This window comes from Delphinus delphis, chromosome 19, assembly GCF_949987515.2.
Source record: "Delphinus delphis chromosome 19, mDelDel1.2, whole genome shotgun sequence".
NCBI classification, from domain to species: Eukaryota; Metazoa; Chordata; class Mammalia; order Artiodactyla; family Delphinidae; genus Delphinus; species Delphinus delphis.
Window position 1 is genome coordinate 31,947,755 of NC_082701.1, and position 24,727 is coordinate 31,972,481.

At 39.1% G+C, this 24,727-nt stretch overlaps 2 protein-coding genes and 1 non-coding gene across 5 annotated transcripts in view; 2 read left to right on the top strand and 1 right to left on the bottom strand.

The window, feature by feature from the left end:
- Positions 1 to 239: 239 nt before the first annotated feature.
- On the bottom strand, positions 240 to 19,462 carry DGKE (diacylglycerol kinase epsilon). Of its 3 annotated transcripts, XM_059996533.2 has the most exons (11): positions 19,350 to 19,462; positions 18,331 to 18,807; positions 10,721 to 10,880; positions 8,822 to 8,941; positions 6,631 to 6,774; positions 6,229 to 6,386; positions 5,800 to 5,851; positions 4,601 to 4,714; positions 3,485 to 3,556; positions 688 to 815; positions 240 to 471 (listed from the first exon to the last, which is right to left on the bottom strand). In XM_059996533.2, exons 2-11 carry the CDS (start codon positions 18,783 to 18,785, stop codon positions 270 to 272), a joined length of 1,605 nt encoding a protein of 534 aa, XP_059852516.1. In that variant the 5' UTR covers positions 18,786 to 18,807; positions 19,350 to 19,462; the 3' UTR covers positions 240 to 269. The 3 variants fall into 3 exon arrangements, with proteins under 3 accessions (XP_059852516.1, XP_059852515.1, XP_059852518.1); XM_059996532.1 differs by lacking the exon at positions 19,350 to 19,462 and having other exon boundaries at positions 18,331 to 19,239; XM_059996535.1 differs by lacking the exons at positions 240 to 471; positions 19,350 to 19,462 and having other exon boundaries at positions 671 to 811; positions 18,331 to 19,239.
- TRNAE-CUC (transfer RNA glutamic acid (anticodon CUC)) lies at positions 16,461 to 16,533 on the top strand. The gene has a single exon. It is a non-coding gene; the product is annotated as a tRNA-Glu (tRNA).
- C19H17orf67 (chromosome 19 C17orf67 homolog) overlaps positions 19,103 to 24,727 on the top strand; it is a 35,124-nt gene continuing 29,499 nt past the window's right edge. Inside the window, exons 1-2 of the mRNA XM_059996633.1 lie at positions 19,103 to 19,193; positions 19,263 to 19,520. Coding sequence (XP_059852616.1) covers positions 19,103 to 19,193; positions 19,263 to 19,520 — 349 coding nt within the window. The remainder of the gene's footprint in view (positions 19,194 to 19,262; positions 19,521 to 24,727) is intronic.

The window sequence follows — 24,727 nt, forward strand, 5'->3', positions numbered from 1 at the left end:
GAGAAAACAGTCAGCCCCCAAAAAGCTCAGAAAAATCTTCCTTAATAACACCCCAAGTCCCTTAACCCTTCTCAGGGACATTTATTAGCATTTCACTCTTAGAAAACTACTCTGAATATATCTTTATTCCTCAATTGTTTAAGGGATTCTTTTTCCCTGAACACTTCATTTCTTCAGCTGGATTGAGGGTCATATTTCCTGTTTCTCCCCATCCTACTCACCCCTGGTGGAGGGTGACCAACAGCATGGGCTGTAAACCACATACTGGTTCAAGGCAAGGTATAGCACGTATACTTACTCCTACACATCAATGGCTTAGAAATGGACAAATTGGTCCATTGTAGCAATATTTCACCTACCCGCACTGTATGTGCTTGTCCTATTCGAAAAGGATTTGCCAGTTTCACTTGAATCTGAGCACAGTGGAAAGACCCATATACTCCAACAACTTCCAGTAAACCATCATCATGCCTAAAATTGGACAAAGGAAATATGGATTATGTGATGCAATAAAATAAAATCAGCCCCAGTAGGACAATTACTTTTTAACATAGGTGGACCAACAACTTATTAAGTATTGATATTAACAAGGTATACAATAAAGAAAATCTGTGGGGAAAATGTTAAAAGTCTACAAAGAACGACAGAAACCAGTGACATTAAAAAACCACTTGCAAATGTACATACCTGGCTAGAGGGTAAGTCTCATCTCCCATTCCTTCCCACAGTCTGCAGCCACCGCCCCAGTAGCCAATGTTCAGAACGATAATACCTTCCAAATTCGGCAGTTCTACTCGCTCACCATCCAGCTCTAGCTTTAAAGAAATACAAGGAGTAAGTTACTTCAGGGTATGCTACTGCCAGACATACTCACTTAGAATTCCCATCCATTTTCATACACATAAGATGTGACAGCTGGTAGGAAGACTGCTTCCTACTCCTCACTCCAGGTAACCTGGCCTTTCTCACCTGTTCAATGTTTACTGTAATAAATGAATTATAACAAATGAAAATTTCTAAAACCAAGGTCATCAAAGAAATCCTTTTTTGTTGAATCCCCTTATATTTTCAGGTTTTATCTAACTTGCTGTTTTAATAGCACCTCACACTGTTGACCCCTTCCTCTTTTCCTGAATTATTCTCCTCCTTTGCTTTCTGGGAACCAGACTACTTCTGGATGTTCCTCCTCAGTCACTACTCCCAACCTCACGTTGAAGGCATTCCACATAGCTATGTACTGGGCTCCTTTCTCTTCTCTACACACTCTGGATTGAAATCTGAGCCACTTCTATCTTGCTAATTGCCACCTCTGTGCTGATGGCTCTATTTTGCTTGTCCAGGAAAGTGAACTGGGCTAGATCTATAAATCTAACTGCCCACAAAACACTGCCAACTGACTGTGGCACCTAATCTACTTTGCCAAGAAAGAGTAGCACTCCCCCGCCCCCAATGCCACAGCCTAACCAGAAACCTGGGAATTATCTTTGACTTCTGTGCCTTTACCCTCCATACCAATTAATCACTAAAAACAACTGATGCTGCTTCTTCTAAGTAACCATCCTTCTCCATCATTCCTGACAGTACCCTAGTCCAGCAGCCCATCGTTTCTCTAGCTTTACTGTCCTCTTATTCATCTCTCAAAGATTGGTTAGATTGACACTTATCCCCTTATTACATCCCTTCAATGGCTTGACTCAGTGCTCATGATGAAATCCAAGTTCCTTAACAAGTCACAAGTTCCTCTGTGATCTTGGCCTCTGTCCATCTCTCCAGCCTCAGCTCTCTTATCCCTTGCTCTCCCGCAAGCTATGGTCCAGCTTGAACACACTCAAATATGTCACATTCTCTCGTCTCTGGGCCTCCACACATGCTGTTCTAAGCCTAGAATAATTTTCACCTCTCTTCACTTAGCTAAGTTTTATTTAATTTGCAGACGGCAGCTTGTCACTTCTTCCAGAAAGACTTCCTTGTCAGTCACTTTCCCTAGACAGTTTCCAGTCCCTGGGTTATGTACTGCTCTTATCTATTCCTCTAAGACCGCATATTTTCCTTATCAGATCACTTCTCATGCCATATTGCAATATGATTTAAATGTCTTTCTTCTCTCCAGACTGTAAACTTAGTGAGACCGAGGGATTTATCACTGTACAGCTAGTACCTAGAACAGTGCCTGGCATTTTGTAGGTGGTTTCACAAATAATTTTTGTATAAATAAACTATTAGACCAAAAAAAAAAAAAGTGCTACCTTGTATGCTTCACTCTACCCCTGCTATCAAAGCCCAGGAAAAAGGAAATATGATAAAAGCAGAAGGCAACATTTTTTATGGCAACCCTCACCATTCCTCCTGTGCCGTGAGCTCAGCGTCTACCTCACCGCAGCAGCTTTCCTTGGTGAGTATACGGTCAGGCTCCTCCCTCTTGGCTCTTTTTTCATGCTTTCCCTAAGTTGTTTATTGTTTGGCTCTTCCCTTCTTACTTTTTTTTTTTTTTTTTGGCTGAGCTATGGTATGTGAGATCTTGGTTCCCCAACCAGGGATCAAACCCACACCCACTGCAGTGGAAGTGTGGAGTCTTAACCACTGGACTGTGGAGGAAGTCCCCCTTTTTACTTATTTTAGTAGTTCTAGGTTTCTCTGTATTAATGTCTTTGCCATTGCTATTAACCATTACAGATTCTTTTCTGAAGCAAGCAAGAAATACATATAAAACTTTGCCATATCGTGATGTCAGGGGTGCTGTAGCAATAAGCAATCACGAATATCCTATCTTTATTGCTCATACATTTCTATTTTGCTTTAGTATGTAAGAGAGACACATCACAACCATAATAGGAGTTAAACTTTGGACTTAAACTTCCTCTGAGTACATGATGAGTTAGGCACTGTGTCAGAGAACTCACATGGACGCTGTTCAGAGTCTGTCTATGTAACAGACTCTGGAGTTATATAATCCCGGGTTCAAATCCTGGTTACCTATATCCTTGGGCACTTTATGAATGTGGGCAAGTTATTTAATTTCAAATAGTTTTCTGCGAGATGGGAATATAATAGTACCTGCCTTACAGGTTGTAGTGAGAATTCAGTGGGAAAATGTGTATAAAGCACTTAGTAGAGTGTCTGGTACACAATAAATACTCCCTATGTGTTAGCAAAATATGTTAATAGAAAGTTCAGCGTTTTCGTTAAAAAAAAGTTCATAATCCAGAGACCACCTAAAAGTTTAAAAGCTTACATATATACACTACCAAACGTAAGTTAGATAGCTAGTGGGAAGCAGCCGCACAACACAGGGAGATCAGCTCGGTGCTTTGTGACTGCCTGGAGGGGTGGGATAGGGAGGGTGGGAGGGAGGGAGATGCAAGAGGGAAGAGATATGGGAACACATGTACATGTATACCTGATTTACTTTGTTATAAAGCTGAAACTAACACACCATTGTAAAGCAATTATACTCCAATAAAGATGTAAAAAAAAAAAAGCTTACCTCAACTTTTTTATTCAAATCTTTACATTCTTGCACTAAACAATCTTTGGTTCCATAAAATAAGTAAACAGCCTATGAGAAATGGACAGAAAATATGATATTAAAGCAATCTAAGAAGCCCTGTAAGCAAGAAAAAGACACTGAACCAAAGCTCCCTGATGTGATGGTTGAGTCATGTATCCAGAGAGTGGACTAGATACAGATGGAAGAAGGGGCACCATTACTTCTGAGTTTAATTAGCCCATTTTTTCAGGGGAATGTAGGATGGGGTGGTTTGTGCTTAAATGCTGTTTTCTCCCAGTTTATCCAAAAAGGTACACCTTATAAAGAAATACTGTGTTAAAATTAGAAAATTCCACCTTTTCCTAGTACTTCAGATTACTTAATGAAAGTAACACAGGTAAGTCTAGCAAACATTTTATAATCACTTTTGAATACAGAAAGGTTGATGGAAGTACTGAGATGTTAATTAGCAACTGTATAAACAGCAATTCTTATTGCCTTAGTAACTATATTAATAAAAGAGAGCTATTTGTAAATTTGAAATATTTGTAAAACAGAACCAGGAACAAAACTGTTTTGTATCTATTTTTTGCATCCTATTGCTCAATCACCAAAAGTCATTAAAAAGATTCCAAGACAAAACTTCCACCAAAGGAATCAATTGTACTAGAAACCAGAGATGATCCCAGTTAAAAGTGCGGTAAACAAACGGCTCCTTTTCTTACCTCATCTGCCTTTTAGAGTCTTTTCAGGCCAATGGAATCTAGTTTTCCATTAATGACTTCACCAAAAATTTATCCTGCCTAAATTTATTTCCAATGCTACTTGCCATTTAAGTAAGATAAGCTCTCATACATTCCATTTAGTTGCCATCTAAGCGAAATATGCTGTAAAACATCCCAACTCTGAGTTAAAAAAATTTGGTCGTGGTTATGAAATACTTTAATACATTTAAGGATCTAATTTGACAGTCTTACATAAAACAGAACAGGTAAATGTTTCCATAAGTTAGTTCTATCTCAATCTAGTTGAAAGAGTGCTAGATATAATTGAACTATTGATTTTTACTGTACCTTAGGTGATAAGCAGGAAAGGTTATTTTATCCAACACACCTTATTAAGAATTCTGCTAGAAAACAGAGATGGTGCCTTCTCACGATGAGCGTGAAAATTGAGGGCCATAAGAGCATCAGGTCCAACAGAAAAATAGTTGTTCATTGTGAATTCCTGTGGAAAAGGGTAAAAATAAGCAACAGATTATGCTTCCATCCAAGCCTGTGTTATATAATAAATATGTAAATCTTAGTCTTTGTGTTCTTTATGAAAATTAAGTACTTTCTACATTCACTTTTTGCGTAGTTATTTTATGCTATCCAGTGAAGTTTCCAGAGATAAAGCTTCAGTTCAAAGGTTGATCCTATAAGATATAAATTTCACTTTCCATTTCTGGTTAATATGCTACATCTAAATGGCTCTACTTTGCACCCAGGCTTTCCACTCCTGTGTTCCCATTACATTTGCTTTTTACTTCCATTGCAACTCTCAGGCTCTCAGCTTTTTCAGTCTCAATCAGGCTACTGATCCCCGCTTAACTTATCTTACTTCCCAATCCAGCCTGGATCCCCTCAACCTAGCTGCACTTAATCTTCTTCCTGAGCAATAAGCTTGCATTTCTGACTTCTTGTTCAGTGGGCCACAGACTCAAGGGTGACATGCCCAAAATCTTAATGCATTTTCTTCCTATTCAAACCTGAAACTCTATTTTTCTTATCCTGGTTAACGTCACTTCTATACATCCCGTCATAAAAACTAGAAATCTGGCAGTAACGTTTTTTCTCGCTTCCCCTGATACCAATCAGCCGCCAAGTCTTGATCAATTCCACCTCTAAAGCGTCTCTGAATTGTCCTCATCCGAAGATGCCCTTGTTTTGGGTCATAGTGCAGGTTTCTAAGCTATTTTCACACTATCTCCAGAGTATCTTTTTAAAAATACAGATCTGCTATCTCTGTATTGCTATTTACTAACCATGATGTGCACCCTCTCGTCTCTATTTCCTCTACCTGGGAAGCCTTTTGTTCCTTTCTCTGTTGATCTAAATTGTATTTGAATTTTAAGGACCAACTCCCAGGTCACTTCCCCTGAAATATTTCCAGCCTGATCTACCAGGGTGGAACCAGGCACACCCCCAGCCTATTTCATAACCAGCTCCCTAGAGATAAGGACCTGTCGCTGTGTCCCATCACAGCACCACAATGGAAGCACTCCATCATGCTTGTTGAGACCACTCGAAACTGCAGCCCTAAAAACATACCTTGAGTTTTCTTAAGTTGTAGTATCCTTTATTTGTTACTTGAACTTTCCATCTAAAACAGAAGTTAAAAAAAGAATCAGTAATTATTACCAAATTAACTGCCAATTAACTATAATTATTACCAATCAACTCTGGACACCTGGTAGACGAGGTTGTTCTATTAAAATAGCATTTGGAGAAATAAGCACATTTAAGTGAGTATGTAAGTTTTGAAATGAGTACTCAGCCTAATTTATGACTTCAGTCCTTACATAACAACAAAATATACAGCAACAAAATAAAACACCAGTATCCATGTATAAGTACAACTAACATAGTTTTTTACATTTAAATTACATTTAACTTTATAACTATACAAGTTTTCATTTATAATCCAAACAATATTCCCAAAGCTCAAGAAATCTACTTTTGGGGGGAAGTATAACTTACCTATCTAGTTTAACTCCATCTGCTTCCATCACGTTTCTTAAGACTTGTGCAACTGGGATTTCTCCCGCATAGCCTGTACCCCAACCCAAGGTATTAGATAGATCGTTGCCTGTTCCCAGAGGCAAGACTGCAACTTGTGGAATGTATTTCTCTTGTCCCTACAATATAGAAGATATATTTTTGATTTTTCTCTTCAGACTATTTGTAGGGTAATAGTATTTGGTAAAATTTAAAGCCAAAGCAATAAAGATACAAATATAATAATAACTGCTCAATCACAATATTTAAAATTGGCAATGTCTTCTAATATTCATCTGCATAATTAAAAATATAAGCACAAATACTGTATAGTTATCTTAGAAGTGCTTCTGTGAAAGGCAAGTAGGTCTTAAAGATGGATACCTTAATCTTCATTTCATCAACTGCATCCAGGACCCAGCCCACAGTCCCATCCCCTCCACAAACAAGGACTCGAGCTGAGTAATAGGGAAGAAGAGTACAAAGTTGCAGGGCTTTGACAGGGGGAGTTTTAGTAACATCAAAAACCTAGACGTGAAAGAAAAGGAAAAAATTATTTTATCCAACACTGTCATCCATCTGTGAGGATAATTTCCTTCTAGATGAGTACATAGATATGCATAAATAACAATACTGGCTACAACGCGTTTATCTTTAACAATATGCCAGGCACTATGCCAGACTACATTCACTGTGGATCATCCCAATGCTGACCCTACAAAGCACGAGTAAACCTCATTCTACTGTCCAGGAAATGGAGGCACAGGAAGGTTAAATAACTTGCCTACGCTTCCTCTGATAATTAGGTGCTAACATACAAATTCAATCCTGTAGTTTATCCATTATACAATACTTCCTCTTTGCTGTTCACATAAAACCAGGCTGTGCTAAGTTCACCTTTAACTAGTGCTTCATATTTTATACTGGATTCAAAAACTCCATTACTAGTGCAAGTTAGTACCAATTTCTGGAAAACAATTCTGCAATATGCATAAAATGACATAAAGGTGAAAGGATCCTTGATACCTATAATTCTGTAAATGATCTAGGAAAATATTTCAAAAGACAAAAATGCCCCGTGTGTAAAGATATTTAGTGTGGCATTATTTATAATGGCACACTATTTTGATTATTTGACTATTTGATTATTTCTTAGTCATTTCATACATAATTATGAGGACTATGTTGCAACACGGAAAAATATACTTTTAGGTAAAGAAAACAGAATGTAAACTTCTACCTAGATTATTGTTACAAAATGCTAATATGTAAATGCACAGACAATTCATGGAAAGAACATGGACAACTGAAAACAACTGATGTATTTGTGTGGAGATAATGCAGGTGATTTTCTTTCCTTTTACTTTAAAATTTTATTCATTTATTTATTTTGGCTGCGCCACGTGACTTGCAGGATCTTAGTTCCCTGAACAGGGACTGAACCCCAGGCCACGGCAGTGAAAGTGCCGAGTCCTAACCAATGGACAGCCAGGGAACTCCCCTTTCTCTTTCCTTTTAAAATTATTTTTATATTTCCTTAAGTTGTGTAATGTTGAAAGGGAAAATTACAAATTAGAAAGAAAAGTTACTGCATTTATGATTGTTGCACAATGAGTTGTTTAGTTTTTCAAAATAGAAGCCGCTAGCATGTCAGCTCAATCTTAATGGTCTGAGTCTTTTATTCTTACATTTAAAAACGTTGGTGTGCAATTACTCCCAGTTTCCAGCAATCACTGTTTTACTGTTTCTATAGATTTACCCTTTCTGAACATGTCATATAAATGGAATCATACAATATGGGTCCCCTGCATTGGGCTTCTTTCACTCAGCATGTTTTTGAGGTTCATTTATTGTAGTATGTATGTATGTATCAGTAGTTCCTTTTTATCACTGAATATTCCATTCATATGGGTATATCACATTTTGTTTTATCCAGCCACCGACTGATGGACAGTGGGGTATTTTCACTTTCTGGCTATTATGAATTATGGTGCTATGAACATTTGCATAAAAGTGTTTGTGGGATATATGTTTTTGTTTCCCTTGGGTAGATTCCTAGAAGTTCTAGGGGGTACGGTAAATTTATGTTTGACTTTCTTGTTTTAAAAAAATATCTATTTATTTATTTGGCTGCGCTGGGTCTTAGCTGTGGCACGCGGGATCTTCGCTGCCACATGCAGGATCTTCATTACAGCGTTGTTGGATCTTTAGTTGCGGTGTGTGGGATCTTTCAGCTGTGGCATGTGGGATCTAGTTCCCTGACCAGGGATCGAACCTGGGCCACCTACACTGGGAGCATGGAGCCTTAGCCACTGGACCACCAGGGAAGTCCCTGTTTGACTTTTTAAGAAATTGTCCAAGTGTTTTCTAAAGTTGCTGCAGCATTTTACATCCCCACCATGAGAACCCCTCTTTCTCCACATATGTGAATGGCTCAATACTTTCATAATTATTATTCTTCCCTACAATCAGATGATTACTGGTTTCAAGCATTAACAGCCATTACAATTTACGGAAAATGTAAAACTAAAAATGAAAAGTTTAATACAGAAAGGAAGGTTTTCTCTTTGGTTACCTGTACGGGATTGAGGAGGATCCTGAATTCTCCCAGCAGTCCTTCTCCCATATTAGTTCCACTACGAGAGTTGGCCAGGATTATTAATGGAGTCCATTGCTTTCCAAGCTTAGATGCTAGCTAAAAAAATTAATGTGAGTGAAAAGACCTTAATATCTCAAAGATGGTGAGCAATAAGTTTTTTCATTTCTTAATAACAACAGTGCTGTAAATTTGCTGAGAGAACAACTATCCCAATCGATACAATATAAAAATCAAAGAATTCTAAGAATGGAAAAGTTCCTTAGAAATGAACTAATTTCTGCTTAATATATAATTCTCTTCTACATTATTCTAGATAAGTCATCCAGTATATACTTGGATACTCATGTAAGAAGGAATTCACTAACAAGGCGGCCCATTCCACTACTAAATCAAATTATTAGAAAGTTCTGACTTAAATTGAGTTAAAAATCTGTCTTTCAATAACTTTAATTGTTCTACTTTTTTTTTTTTTTTGCGGTACGTGGGCCTCTCACTGTTGTGGCCTCTCCCGTTACGGAGCACAGGCTCCGGACGCGCAGGCTCAGCGGCCATGGCTCACGGGCCCAGCTGCTCCGCGGCATGTGGGATCCTCCTGGACCGGGGCACGAACCCGTGTCCTCCATATCAGCAGGGGGACTCTCAACCACTGCGCCACCAGGGAAGCCCCATTGTTCTACTTTTGATTCCTGAGGCAAGGAATAATTTCATTTGTTCTTCCATATAACTGTTGTGTTCAAACACCTTAAGCATTATATTGTTTATTAGTCTTGTCTCCCAGGCAACACGTTTCAACCCTTCATAGAATGGACATTGATCTTCTCTGCTCTCTTAACTCTGACTGTCCTTTTCTGGATGAATTCTAATTTTCAAGCTTTTTTTTTTTTTTTAATGGGATATTCAGAAATAGATTCAAGAATCCAGAACTGTACAAAGCCCAAAGTCAAATGAAATTACTGTTTCTCTAATCTAACCACTTCTTTCCTCTCCCCTTCTCCTTGTGGATATAACATTAATGAAGATGTTCCACGGTTTTACTTAGTGATTCTCATCCCCTATGATCTCAGACTGAATTCAGATACGTAAGTGTTGTCCATTTAAAAAAAAGTATCACAACAACATTAAACATGTTTTAAATTTTAACATCCCTCTTTCTTTTGCAGGAATATTGACAAAGATGACATTTAAGATATAAAATCCGAACTTGGAAAAAACACAATTTAGTTTTAGAATGAAATAGTTTAACTACTTTGGGACATTCAAGCAGGAAATAATTGCAGATTTTACAGTTTTTCCTTCAGAACTACATGAAGACTGAAAGATGTTTGTACCAATTTTCATACACATACATACTGCCAAGTATTGTCAACAGCTTTAATGCTCACCATTATCTGTGGGAGCATCTAACGCACAACATAAACTTATCTCCAGGCCCCTACGTGAGGTTCCAAACGAAAAAATTCTTTTAGAACAACGTGTGAGGAAAATCTGTTTTCACTGACAATAATCATGAATCCCAAATCCGACTGTTCATCAGAATCATCTGAGGACTTAAACAAAATACAGATTCCTGGGACTTACCCTAGATCTACTAAATCAAACATGGTGATGGAGGTGGGCTCAGAAGTCTGTATTTTTAAAAAGCTCCTCAAGTGATTTGGACTCAGTGATTTAGGATCCACTAATATAACATATTCCAATTTCCCTTCAGACCTGAAAGAACTCGAGCGCCAAAATTTGCGGCACATCTTTAGCAAGTGGGTAGGGCATTACGGCTTTACCATAATGAGTCTTCTCACACACACAGCTGTGTTTCATACACTGACTTAAATAACTTTTTGGAAATCAGTTACATAAGGAAAAGTAAACGCTGATTACCATTGCATAATCTGTTTTTTTGTCTTTACGCATCTGATTAATGGAGGTTAAATAACTTGGTGGAATGATGAGGTTTTTGAATTCTCCAAAATCACACTGTTCATTCTTTAAGCTATTTTTCATACACTCATCATGTACTGTTTTCTGACACCAAATGCACCTGAGGGAAGGAAAAAGCAAAGACAATAATTAACTTTAAACCACAATCTTACTCATCTGCAAACCAATCATTTTTGTCAAAAAAAAAAACTGAAATAGTAATTTCATCACCAATGAAAAAATCTGGCAAATAAAAAACTTATAATTGTATCTGCACAGTGAAAATAGAGCAATGAACTTTTTTTTTAATGCCCTTTTTTATTGGGGGAGGCCATGCGGCATGTGGGATCTTAGTTCCCTGACCAGGGATCAAAACCGTGCCCCCTGCAGTAGAAGTGCAGAGTCATAACCACTGGACCACCAGGGAAGTCCCTAGAACAATAAACTTTGAGCATACTTGACAGTTTAATCTAACAGTGGTTCTTAAAGTGCGGTCTGGGGAAGATCCTTTCAGGGTGTCTCTGAGGTTAAAATCATTTGAATAATAATATGTTATTTCACCTTCATTCTATCCAAAATATACGGTGGAGTTTTCCGGAAGCTATATGATATGTGCTAAATCAACAGACTGAATGCAGAAGTAGATAGGAGGCGCTAGCTGACTTCCACACCAAAGAAATGTACCAAAAAAGTAAAACGATGCCAATCTTCTCACTAAATTTTCACAAAAATATTTTGTTACCATTATTGTTATTTTTAAAATGAATATTTAAACAATTTCTCAGTTTTAATTTACAACGTGGTAAATATTAGTAGATATAATCCACATAAACAAAGCTGGTCTAGAACAATGGTTTTGTGTACTATCGATTTGTGCTTTGGCTGGAGTAGGTTCGTGAGGCCTAAAGGCCTTTAGCTTAAATGCCCCATTGGCCTGGGTCCTTAAAAGAGTTCCTCAGGGTCCAGTGTGAAAACCGCCTGACTTATAACCATCTGTGAACACTTTAGCAAATATAGTAAAATAGTCAACTTCTTATTGGCAGTTAATATGAAACTAATCTATATGTTTGCATCTGAAGTACAGACAGATATTTATGTTCTAATTTGCCTCTACATTTGAATGCGTGCATGAAACAAGCAGAGAATAGTACTGGCAAAGGTCCTGGGTTTCTATTATTAATCTACTAAGTATTTAATCCACTCACAGATAAGGCAAATCTGACTGTACAGACAAAAACAGGTCAACAGAAAACAATGGTTATAATTAAATAAATAAATTAAAAATAAAAAGAGGATAAAAACTCTTTCAGCCCAAGGTCAACTCTCTTGGACTTCTATTTTAAAGTTTTTTTTCAGCTGGATGTTCAGTTTTATCAAGTAATTACTGCTATTAACCCAAGAATCCTATTTACTGCCCAAATTACAATTATCTGCAGGATCTGTTAAAGGGAAAACTGTAAATTAACTTGCATGATAACCCTGTTAACACTTGTTTTCAACCTAAGCTTGAGAAACAACGACAGACTGCTAATGCAGCCAAAGTATACCACCTCCACCTACCGCTCTACGGTTAACTTTAAACTAGTATATTATTACTGAAAATAACCTGAAAGGAAACCCACTGAATTATTTCACAATGGTTTCCTCTGGGAAGAAAAATGGGACCGAGGGATGAGAAGAACATTCTCTTTTTACTCTATGTTCTTTGGTATTGCTTGAGTTTCTAAACACCAGTATGTATTCATGAACTACTTGTATAAATTTTTAAAACTGTATTTTAGATGATATTGGCTTATGCTTTAGAATTTAGAAAATACAGAAAGACATAAAAGTCATCCAGAGATAGTTACTCTTAACTTTTTGATGTATCTATTCTCAGTTTTACAGTCCCTATATGTTTATTTTTCAGGTTAGGGATATGATGTATTTTTATATATATATCTGGACCGTACTTTTCTTTGGAAATTGTATCATGAATTCTGTCCTATGCCATTAAGTATTTTTTAAAAAACATGGTTTGTTAAGAATATTAATATCATATCACATGGATATATCATAATTTTTTGTGAATTGATTCATGGTCTATATTCATCTTTTACTAGGTTTTAATAACTGCATGTACTTTTAATTTATATAGGATATCAACTTCTTTTCTGTCATAGTTATTGCAAACATTTCAGTTTTCTCTTAAATTTACCTTTTAATGTACTTTAGTTTATTTTTTGCTAGACAGATCTGTACTTCCCTTTGTGGTTTATTTAAATGCTTTCATGCTCTGAAGTCCTTTACCTTTCCAAATTAGATATTTGCCTATAGCTATTCCCCCCTCACACTTGTTTTCATATTTATGCCTTTAATTCAGTGCTTCTTAACCTTCTGGGGCTACAGATTCCACTGAGAATCTCAAGAAAGTGTCAGGCTTCCTGGAACCTTATCTATCTATGAACTAAGAACTCCTGCTTCAATCCATCTGGAGTTTATTTTGGTATAGAGTGTGATATGAAGAGTCAACTTTTATTTCCTCAAAGAGCACATGTCCTAGCATGATTTATAAAGTAATCTTTTCTATCCCACTGATTTGTGACACCTTTATCATTTAATAAGTTCTCATAAATTTCAGAAAAGACTCTTAACCAAGGTGATGGCTATTATCAGCCTTTGCTCTGTAAAGGTAAAGCCAAAATACTTACTCCTTATTCAGCTTTATATTTTTCCTGAGAAATACCACAATCAAAATCGAGACCTGTTCTCGATATAAATTTTGTAATTGGTATTTTATTTGACCTAGATTTCAAACCTGATGGGAAAATAAGACATTACTAATAATGTCTTGATACTTAGTTAGTTTTAGCAGTCATGTCTTTGAGTGATTGTTCATGATCTTTATTCTTTCCCCAACTTTTTATTTTGAAAAATTTTAAACCTACACAGAAGTCAAAAGAATAGCAAAATGAATACCCTTAAACCAACCCTTAACTCTGATTCTTAAGTAACATTTTCTCCCACATTTTCTTTCTCTCTTTCAAAATAAACTCATATTTTGCTAAATCATTTGAAAGTAAATTATGGACATTATGAGATTTGACCTTTCAATACTTCAGCAAGTATTTCCAAAACACAATGATAGTCTCCTTGCTTTTATACACACACACACACACACACACACACACACACACACACAATTTAATTTTTATTGGAGTATAGTTGATTTCCAATGTTGTGTTAGTTTCAGGTGTACAGCAAAGTGAATCAGTTATACATATATCCACTTTTTTAGATTCTTTTCCCATATAGGCCATTACAGAGTAGTACTGAGTGGAGTTCCCTGTGCTATACAGTAGGTTCTTATTAGTTCCTTGCTTTTTTAAGTGTTTTTGCATTAAAAAAATTTTTTTTACAGGAACACAGGTAAGCCCACCACCTATATTCCAACATTAATATATTAACTGTAACTGCTTTGTTTCATTTCTATCTATCCATTAATCTATCTTATTTTTGGTGCATTAAACATAAATCGCAGACATTAGAATATCTCTTAAACACCTCAGCGAGCAGGCATATCATTACCTTGAGTTCAGTATTTGTTTATAGGTTTTTTTCTTTCAATGTAAAATTTATATATGATGAAATGTACAAATATGTACATCTGCTGAGTTCTGACAAGTAAACATAATTATGTAACTTATCCTTATGAAGACACAGAACATTACCCTATGTGCCATTCTTGTGCAGGGGTATGACTGTTTTATTAAAAAAAAAAAAAAGTCTTCTCTAAAGTTACCTGTTCACAATAGCTCTCTTCTTTAGTATGCTAGAAGAGGCAACAGAATTATATGTGAAGCTGAGATGGTCATCTATGAAATTCACACTAGAATGGGGTTGGCAAACTACAAATACATCTGCCTCCTAATTCTGTGAATAAGTTTTATTGGAATATAGCTACGCCATTCATTTATGTGCTGTCTGTTGCTAGTTTTGTACTATGATGGACGGTAGAGTGAAGTAATTATAACAGACCATATGGTCTGCAAAGCCTGAAATACTTAGTTTGGCTCTTTATAGAAAAAGTATGCTCACCTCTGCTCCAGAAGATAATTTGGTACCCTTTCATTGTTTCGGATAATTAATGAAATGAATAAACATTAGAATCCAGAATCATAAAGTTTAAGATCAAAGCCTAGAGTAAAGCTGCCAATGTAATTACCTTCCAAGAGTCAGAAGCCTGTTTTATTAATCACTGTGTGTGTGTGTGTGTGTGTGTGTGTGTGTGTGTGTGTGTGTGTGGAGGGGGGTGTAATGAAGAAAAGGCCTTATAAATAAAAGGTTTTTTAATAAATAAAAAAGCGTTTTATAAAGGTTTTTATAAATAAAAATACAATATAAACCAAAAAGTTTTCTTAATGAGAGACAGAACACTATAAGGAACAAAGGTTTACACAATAAACATAATGAATACTTAAAAATAGAACCTGATTTCCTATTTTAGTCAGAATAGAGGTTAGAAGAAACAAAAGAAGTGTGGGGAGCAGTGATAAGATGATACTAGGTGCAGACATACTCTGCCGTGGTTGGGGCAGAGGCAGGAAAACACAGAAAATAAAGAAGCCTACAGGGAAAATAGGATCCAGCACAGTGCCTGGCACAAAATATATGCTTAATATGTGAAAACTAAATAACGACAGTGAGTATAAATTAAAAGTCCTTTGTCACTTATTCTGTAGCCTTTAAAATCAGTTACCACCTGTCATATGGCCCTTCAAAATGCGACCTTGTTGAACAGTCTTCACAGTTCACTTGAAATCTTAGACTTCTCAAGAATGTGACGCAGACACAGAAGGTGCCCTCCCCAGGGCTGGATAAAATCCAGAGAGGGACAGTCTGGTCTGTGTTTAAAGGTTGTAAATATTTATTCTGTTCCTTTTTCCAAAATATCTCATTCCTACAGAAGGTCACAGCAGACTGTAATCCTGCATAAAATTATCTGCTAAAATAAATCAGAATATTATAAAATACATACTACTTCAGGACACTGTGCTCTCTTCTCCTGGGAATGATAAACACTTCCTAAATTATACAGGAACCATTTTTACCATGGGTGAGGAGTTCCAGCATGCTGGGAACAGACTGCTCAGTAACCAGTAAGAACAAGCTAAGGCAGAAAAGGAGACCTATCACTGCCATGTTCACTGTGCTCAAAGGAGGGAACACAAAATTAAGGACAGAGGCTCATGTTTAAGAAGTACATAAATATAGCAGTGGTTCTTAAACTTTAGAATTATCTGCAGGGCCTGTTAGGCAAAGATTGTTGGTTGCCAGCCCAAGTTTCTGATTCAGTGTGTCTGGACTGGGGCTAACACTGCCAGGAAAAATAGAAGATGCTCAGTTAAATGTGAATTACAGATAAACAACAAACAATTTTTGGTCTAAGTATGTCTCAAATATTGTAAACATTTTATTTTGTATTAAATACAAATATTTTATTTAGTGTGTAAATCTAAATCTGTGTTAGAATTTGCATTTGTAACAAGTTTCCAAGTGATACTGATGCTGCTGGTCTGGGGACCTTACTTTGAGAACTACTGAGATATAGGATATGATGTCATCATTAAGAAGGAAAAATTGGGGGCAGGGGTGAGTAGATTAGGGAAGTGTTCCTGGAGTAAAGGGCACAAGATGAGTCATTAGGATGCCTAGAGGGACTTCCCTGGTGGTCCAGTGGTTAAGACTCTGCACTCTCAATGCAGGGGGCCAGGGTTCGACCCCTGGTCAGGGAACTAGATCCTGCATGCCGCAACTAAAAGTTCCCGCATGCTGCAACTAAGACACAGCGCAGCCAAATAAATTAAAAAAAAAAAAATCTTTGAAGGATGCCTAGAAGCTAGCCAGGAGGAGGATACTTAAGCCTTGAGAAAAAAAAGGGTAGTATGAAAAGGGTATTTAAAGGAAACCACAACCAGCCTGATGTTGCTGGTGCATAAAGTTTAATGCAGATGGTGGTAGATAAGACTAGACAGGCAGGCAGGGTCCAGAGAGCACGAGGACCTTGTATACCACGTTAAGCACTTGGAGTTAACACTGAAAGACCATCACTTTAAGTGATGGGGGTAATTGAAGCGTTTTAAACAGAGCAGAAACCCCAATCAGATATGCATTTCTAGAAAGATCATTTGGTTGGAGAATCAGAGCATTATAATTATTTGTTAAGGAGTATATGAAATGCAGTTAAGGTATTTATAGAAGCCATTTTAATCTAATTCTGCACAGACACAAAGAAGGGAAGGAAATAAAACAATATTCAATTCATGCCTTCTTTCCAACTAATCCCAATTCTCCAAGACTGAAGCTTAACTAGGGAGACAATTATGAAATTTTTTAAAAGACACTGGTAACCTAGCTCTCACTGATGCCAAAAAGACATCTAAATTTGAAAGATATCAAGTAAAAATGGTTATAAATCTCTGTAGTTGTTTAAAGTATATATTTTGGTAACTTTTAAAGTCTAAATCTTAAGTATAAAATTATTTAAAATAAGATTTAAAAATAATTGTTGATATAACAATGCTCATGCTAATTAAAAAAAGGATTTTTAAATAAAATAAACAAAATATAATCAAAAAAGTAACTTGCTATCTCATGCCAGCTTTCTATTTCTGTTCTTAAATATGTTTAGGGACTTTTCAACTTGTCAGAAACAAAACCCATCACAATGAAGATGTCCAGACTTAAGGCAGAGAAGAGGCTAGGGGTTAGTATTCCTAACCCTGTACTGGGGGTTAGAAATCCAGGATGCCAGTTCTGCTTTACCACTGAGTAAATTTCTCTGAACTATCAAATTCTCTCAAATGAGTTAGAACAGATAATCTGCAAAGCAGCATCCCCTTTTATTACCAACCTCTAACATGAGGAAAGGACATCTTCACCTATTTTCAGACAACATTTAAGAACACAAATGTGTTGTCCAGTGTGTATTTAAAAGCGATTAAAATATTCTTGGATTAATCAAAGTCACTTGTCTAAGATGCTACAGGTCCTGAAACACCATCTGGCAAAATGAGTGTTCTTTTGGAGTGTATTTCACTATAGCACCGAATATAGATTAGAAAAGATACTTAAAGTGCTCCTCTGGAATGACACTTGTTTTCATTGTACATTCATAACACAACACCCAGGATGAATCAGTTTTGAGACTTTAGGGAAAAGTTAATTTGTTCATACTTCATTTTTTCTCATGCAAAATGCAGCTAAACAATAGAAACAAAAGCTAAAATATAACATACAGTGGCCATAAAGTATGTGGCACTTAGAGACCTCTGGATGAAAGTTAAGAGCCAAGTTTTATTACCCAAAAGGGCAAGTTGGCTAAGGAGTGTAGGCTAGATGAATCAACGAGGCAAATGACTATTGCAAAGCTGCCTCACTGTATATAATACCAGGGCTATTTATTAGCTTGTGTCCTCTAAGTGAGCAGTTGAGGCCATTTGTGGAGATCAAAGCAGGCTGCTACGCCCACTCTTTGAAATCCTGACTCCCTCCAAGCATTGTGGGACAATCAGTACCCACAAAGGCCGTACCTGTAATCGCAGAGCTTGGGTTGACTGCCGCATTGCTGCTTGCAAACCACACAGTAACTGCACAGGGGCACGTTGCCCCGGATCCAGTGGTGGTGCATGGCGTCCAAGGCCTTGCTGTCATTCTTGAGCATGATCTCCTTGCAGTGAAAGCGCTTGTCGGCCTTCTTGAGGCAGCCCTCGTCCACGCGCAGCCCGCAGCAGTCGCAGAAGGCGCCCTGCAGGATGTGCTGCGCGCACACGCAGCAGTAGGTGGGATGGCTGAACAGGTCCGTGTCGCGCCACCCATGCTTGCTCTTGCGGAAGATGTCCCTGCGGTGCAGCTGCCGGCGCGACCGCTGGAGGCTGCACCAGAAGGTGATGAACACGGGCAGCAGCACCGAGCACAGCGTCCACAGGACCAGGTGCCCGTCCGCAAACAGGCCCTCGTAAGGCGCCGGCCGCTTCTCCCCTTCCATCTTCCCCAAGGTCTATTTCTAACTAGGAGAGACACGGGCGGGTCCACCTCGGGCTCGCTGTCCCCGTCCCGCCCTCCTTCCTGCCTTTCAGGGGATCCCCAAAGCGCCGTCGGCCCAGGTGGCTCCGCTCTCTCCAAGGAGGGGCACGCGCGCCGTCTTCCCCGCGGCGCGACCCCAGTGCCTCCGGGTGGCCGCGCCGCGGACCTGCGGCGCCGAGGGGGCGGCGCCCAGGGCTGTCACGCTCCGTCCCCTCCCTCCTCCTTGGGCCCGGCCACCGCCTCCTCACCTCGTCCGGCACGGGGAAAGGCGCAATCACAATGTACAGGCTGCCCCCACGGGAAGGCCGGTGCGGCGCCCACTCTTTGGGCGCGACAGCGCGCGTGGGCCGCACGGAGCCTGCTGGCTCCCGTAACCATTAGCCCACACCCAGCAAACATACGCGTACTGCAGCTCCTGGGCCCGCGCGGCCTCCCTCAGGCCCGCCCCCACCCACCGCGCGGCCCCGCCCCTCTCGCGAGGCCTCGGGGGCCAGAGCCCCGGCCCCACCCGCCCCTCCGGCCCTACCTAGTCTGGGGCGGTGGCGCGGCTCCCGGGGCCAGGTTTCGGGCCTTCCTCGCACCCTCGCGCCACCAGGAGGCCTGCGGGGTCGTGCGGACGCCACTGGAGCTGCCCGGGTCCACTGGAGCCGCGGGCGAGGGCGGGGCCTGCGGCTAGAGCTCGCCGGCTGGACTGAGTGTAATATGCGACCGGAAGGCCGAGAGGCCTGCGGCGGCAGGGCCTTGGGGAGGGGGAGGAGGAGCAGGATGGGAAGGGCGGCCCTCGTGGGCGTGGCTTAGGGAGAACAGTGGGCGGAGTAACAATTAGGTGGGGGCGTTAGAGAGGATGGATGGTTGAGTCTTCTGAGTCTGTAATCAGCGAGAGTTCTAGCATGAATGATTTACACAGTATAAATTAACCTTTTCTGTGACTTCCAGCCTCACTGGTGGAGGTGGGAGCTGGCGCAGTTTTGAAAGTTGTAAGGGAGGAAACTGGCAGTTTTGAGAGTGTTATGTTCTGATAGAACAGGACAATCCCAGTAAAAAATAGGTAGCTGTCACCTGCGCTCCCGCTAGTTACTTATTAAACAGAAAGCTGAGGGCTTACTATGTGCCAAGCACTGTGCGAAGAGCCCCAGCTCTCGCAGAGTGCCAGGACTGTTGAAACATGCCTAACAAGAAGGATTTATTAGCCCTGTTTGTAATGGCTTACTGCACCCCAGCTTCAATCTCTGCACTTACCACGCGCCATGCTAAATTTATCATCCCCATTTTACAGATGAGGAAAACAGAGGTACATGATTGTTGTCACAAACCCAGTGTTGGGGCTGAGATCACTTTGTTTTAACTTCGTCACCGAAGTTGCTTCAATCTAAACCATCAAAGAGAGAATTTCTCTTATTTTGTTACTTCTCTGAGAAACTGTGCCCTGGACTGTCTTGTTAAAAAGCAGATTCTTATTTCCTTTTTCAGGGATGAGGACTGAGCGTCTTCATTTCTAATAACTGGTCTAATGTTGATGGTTCCCAGGCCACACTTGGAGTGGCAATGCTGAAACATTTAATAACCTGGATTGTGAAGATTGAGGGAGGGCATGTGGTGAAATGGGAAGAGCAGTTAGATGGCATTATGAGGCCTGGGATCAGATTCCTGCCCTCACACATCTAATTGTATCTTCCTGTGCTTGTCTGTTCATCTCTCTGGGCCTCACGTTCCTCATCTGCCACATGGGACAGTGGATGAGATCTCTAAAGCTTCCCTTCCGCTCTGATAGCCTTCATGTGTATGGAAATATCGTTGTCTTTTATGACTCCTAGTTGAGGCAGAGCCCTTAAATTAGTTTAGATTTGGAAACGTAACAAAAGAATATACTTTTAAAAAGTGAGGATTCCCCCTCCCCATTCCCATTATAGAACATTTGGGAAATACAGAAAAATATAAAGGAAGAAAAGAATCATCCATCTCTCACCTCAAAGACACTCTATGTTTGAACATTTTGGCCTATTTTCTTCCATTATTTTCTATGGAAACAATGGATAACTTTTTTGTACACATAATTTTGATCATATGGTAGATATATTCTCTATCTAGCTCATTTTTCATTTAACATGACAAAATATCCTTTACATGTTTTTATAAATTTATATTTAATGGTTGCATAATATTCCATTCTATGAATACAGTTCACAGTTTATGTAACCTTAACTCCGTTGTTGGCTATTTAAGTTGTTTCTAAAATATTAGAAGCAACTGGACCGCCTGCCCCCGATGTCAGAACACAGAGGTCATCCGGGATCCCCTTCACCGCGCTCCTGTTTGCACCTTGTTTCCTAGGTCCTGTGATTTCCCCTTTCTTGGTGAATTCTCTAGTTTTTGTGGAGCACATCCTTCAGTAGCTTTTAGAGCAAGGGTACAGGGGAAGCATATATATATATTTTTTTACATCTTTATTAGAGTATAATTGCTTTACAATGGTGTGTTAGTTTCTGCTTTATAACAAAGTGAATCAGTTATACATATGTTCCCATATCTCTTCCCTCTTGTGTCTCCCTTCCTCCCACCCTCCCTATCCCACCCCTCCAGGCGGTCACAAAGCACCGAGCTGATCTCCCTGTGCTATGCGGCTGCTTCCCACTAGCTATCTACCTTACGTTTGGTAGTGTATATATGTCCATGCCTCTCTCTCACTTTGTCACAGCTCACCCTTCCCCCTCCGCATATCGTCAAGTCCATTCTCTAGTGGGTCTGTGTCTTTACTCCTGTCTTACCCCTAGGTTCTTCATGACATTTTTTTTCTTAAATTCCATATATATGTGTTAGCATATGGTATTTGTCTTTCTCTTTCGGACTTACTTCACTATGTATGACAGACTCTAGGTCCATCAACCTCACTACAAATAACTCAATTTCATTTCTTTTTATGGCTGAGTAATATTCCATTGTATATATGTGCCACATCTTCTTTATCCATTCATCCGATGATGGACACTTAGGTTGTTTCCATCTCCAGGCTATTGTAAATAGAGCTGCAATGAACGTTTTGGTACATGACTCTTTTTGAATTATGGTTTTCTTAGGGTATATGCCCAGTAGTGGGATTGCTGGGTCATTTGGTAGTTCTATTTGTAGTTTTTTAAGGAACCTCCATACTGTTCTCCATAGTGGCTGTACCAATTCACATTCCCACCAGCAGTGCAAGAGTGTTCCCTTTTCTCCACACCCTCTCCAGCATTTATTGTTTCTAGATTTTTTGATGATGGCCATTCTGACTGGTGTAAGATGATATCTCATTGTAGTTTTGATTTGCATTTCTCTAATGATTAATGATGTTGAGCATTCTTTCATGTGTTTGTTGGCAGTCTGTATATCTTCTTTGGAGAAATGTCTATTTAGGTCTTCTGCCCATTTTTGGATTGGGTTGTTTGTTTTTTGGTTATTGAGCTGCATGAGCTGCTTGTAAATTTTGGAGAATAATCCTTTGTCAGTTGCTTCGTTTGCAAATATTTTCTCCCATTCTGAGGGTTGTCTTTTGGTCTTGTTTATGGTTTCCTTTGCTGTGCAAAAGCTTTTAAGTTTCATTAGGTCCCATTTGTTTATTTTTGGTTTTATTTCCATTTCTCTAGGAGGTGGGTCAAAAAGGAGCTTGCTGTGATTTATGTCATGTAGTGTTCTGCCTATGTTTTCCTCTAAGAGTTTATAGTTTCTGGCCTTACATTTAGGTCTTTAATCCATTTTGAGCTTATTTTTGAGTCCTTGCATGGTGTCTACAAATGTCTCTGTTCCACCCTCCATACCTGATTATTTATCTGCATGTAGAATTCCAAGTTGGAGATAATTTTCCTTCACATCATTAAAGACAGTTCTCCATTTCTGCTTGCTTTTAGTGTTGCTGTAGAGATGTCTGACGTTACTCTTATTCCTGATCCCAAGAATGCAAGTTGTTTTTGCTTTCCTGAAACTTGTAGAATCTTCGCTTTTTCTCCAGTGTTCTGAAATTTCACAAAGATGTGCCTTGGTGTGAGTCTGTTTTCATGTATTTTGCCAGGTTTTCTGGACCCTTTCAGTCTAGAAGCTCATGTCCTTCAGTTCTGGAATTACTTTGTTGATTTCCTCCTCTCTATTTTCTGTGTTCTTTTTGAAACTTTTGTTACCTGGATGTTGGACCTCCTAGACCGTTCTCTCTCTTTTTATTTTTATTTAATTAATTTATTTGTTTAACATTTTTATTGGAGTATAATTGCTTTACAATATTGTGTTAGTTTCTGCTGTATAACAAAGTGAATCAGCTATATGCATACATATATCCCCGTACCCCCTCCCTCTTCTCTCTCCTTTTAAAATAGACTTTATTTTTTAGAGCAGTTTTAGATTCACAGCAAAATGGAGCAGAAAGTACAGAAAAATTATCCACATCCTGAACCAGAGTGGCGTGTTTGCTACAGTCCATAAACCTACATTGACACAGCATCATCACCCAAAGTCCATAGTTTGCATTAGAGTTCACTCTTGGTGGTGTACATTCTGTGGGTTTGGACAAATGTATAATGACATGTATCCACTATTATAGTGTCACACAGGTTATTACAGTGCCCACAAATCATCTGGGTTCTGCTTATTCCTTTCTCCCCAGACCCTCACCCCTGGTAACCACTGACTTTTACTGTCTCCATAGGTTTACCTTTTCTAGAATGTCATATCACTGGACTCATACTGTGTGTAGCCTTTTCAGATTGGCTTCTTTCACTTAGGAACGTGCATTTAAGTTTCCTCCATGTCTTTTCATGGTTTGATAGCTCATTTCTTTTTAGTGCTGAATAATATTCCATTGTCTGGATGGACCACAGTTTATTTATCCATTTACCTCTGAAGGACATCTTGGTAGCTTCCAAGTTTTGGCAATTATGAGTAAAGCTCCTAGACACATCTGTGTACAGGTTTTTGTGTGGACATAAGTTTACAAATCCTTTGGATAAATGTCCTCTGTGTAAACATTTTTTGCTCAGTTTTTTTTTTAATCTCTCATTTTTGCTCTAATATTCTAAAAGATTTTCTTAGCTTTATTTTTGCATCTTTTTATTGAGTTTTTAATTTCTAAGAACTTTTTTGTTGATTTGTTTTCTGAGTCTTACTTTTTTTATAGCATCCTATTCATGCTTCATGGGAGCAAAATTTTTCTCTCATCTCTCGGAGGATACTGTTAGATATTTTCTTCCTTCCTCTCCTTGCCTGATCTGTGATTGCCTCAAGTTGCTTTTTCCTGTAGTTTCTTTTGTCTTCATCTTCCGTGTCAGAGGCTTTCTCACATGTCTGATGATCCTCCCGGTGACTCTTAGGCACCTTGAGATTTGAGAACCGCTGCTAGAGTATCTCTTAATCCCTCAAGCTTGTCATCCCAACTGAAATCCCACAGAGAAAAACAACACATATTTCAGTATTTTTTTCTCCAGAAGAATTGGAGCTTTTCTCTTCCAGTTACAGCCTTAGCCATTTTCCTTGATGAAATATAACAGTAGCCTTAGAGGTGGTTTCACGAGTTATTCAGTCCATGCTCCATCCCTCTTGTGTTTATTTGTACCATCTTACATTCCTACACCTTTGCCAGTGCCATGATCATTCCCGTTTAGGCTGGAGAGAAGCCTGGCAATAGCTGTCAGGGACCTGGTGAGACCTTGGCCATCCTTACCTGCTGGGCAGATGTAAGTTGAGGCCAACGTCCTGGCCCAGAGCAAAAATTATAGCCTGCTCGGGGAAGCATGCAGCAGGCCAGAAAGGGCCCTGTCCAAGGCTAAACCGTCTTACCATTGTATTGCTGCTCCAGAGAGGAAGGTGTGTGTTTGTGTAGCAGGACTGAGGACACGTGAAAGGAAACTCAGGGCGTGGGGTGTAGAGACAGAGCAGGGGAAAGCA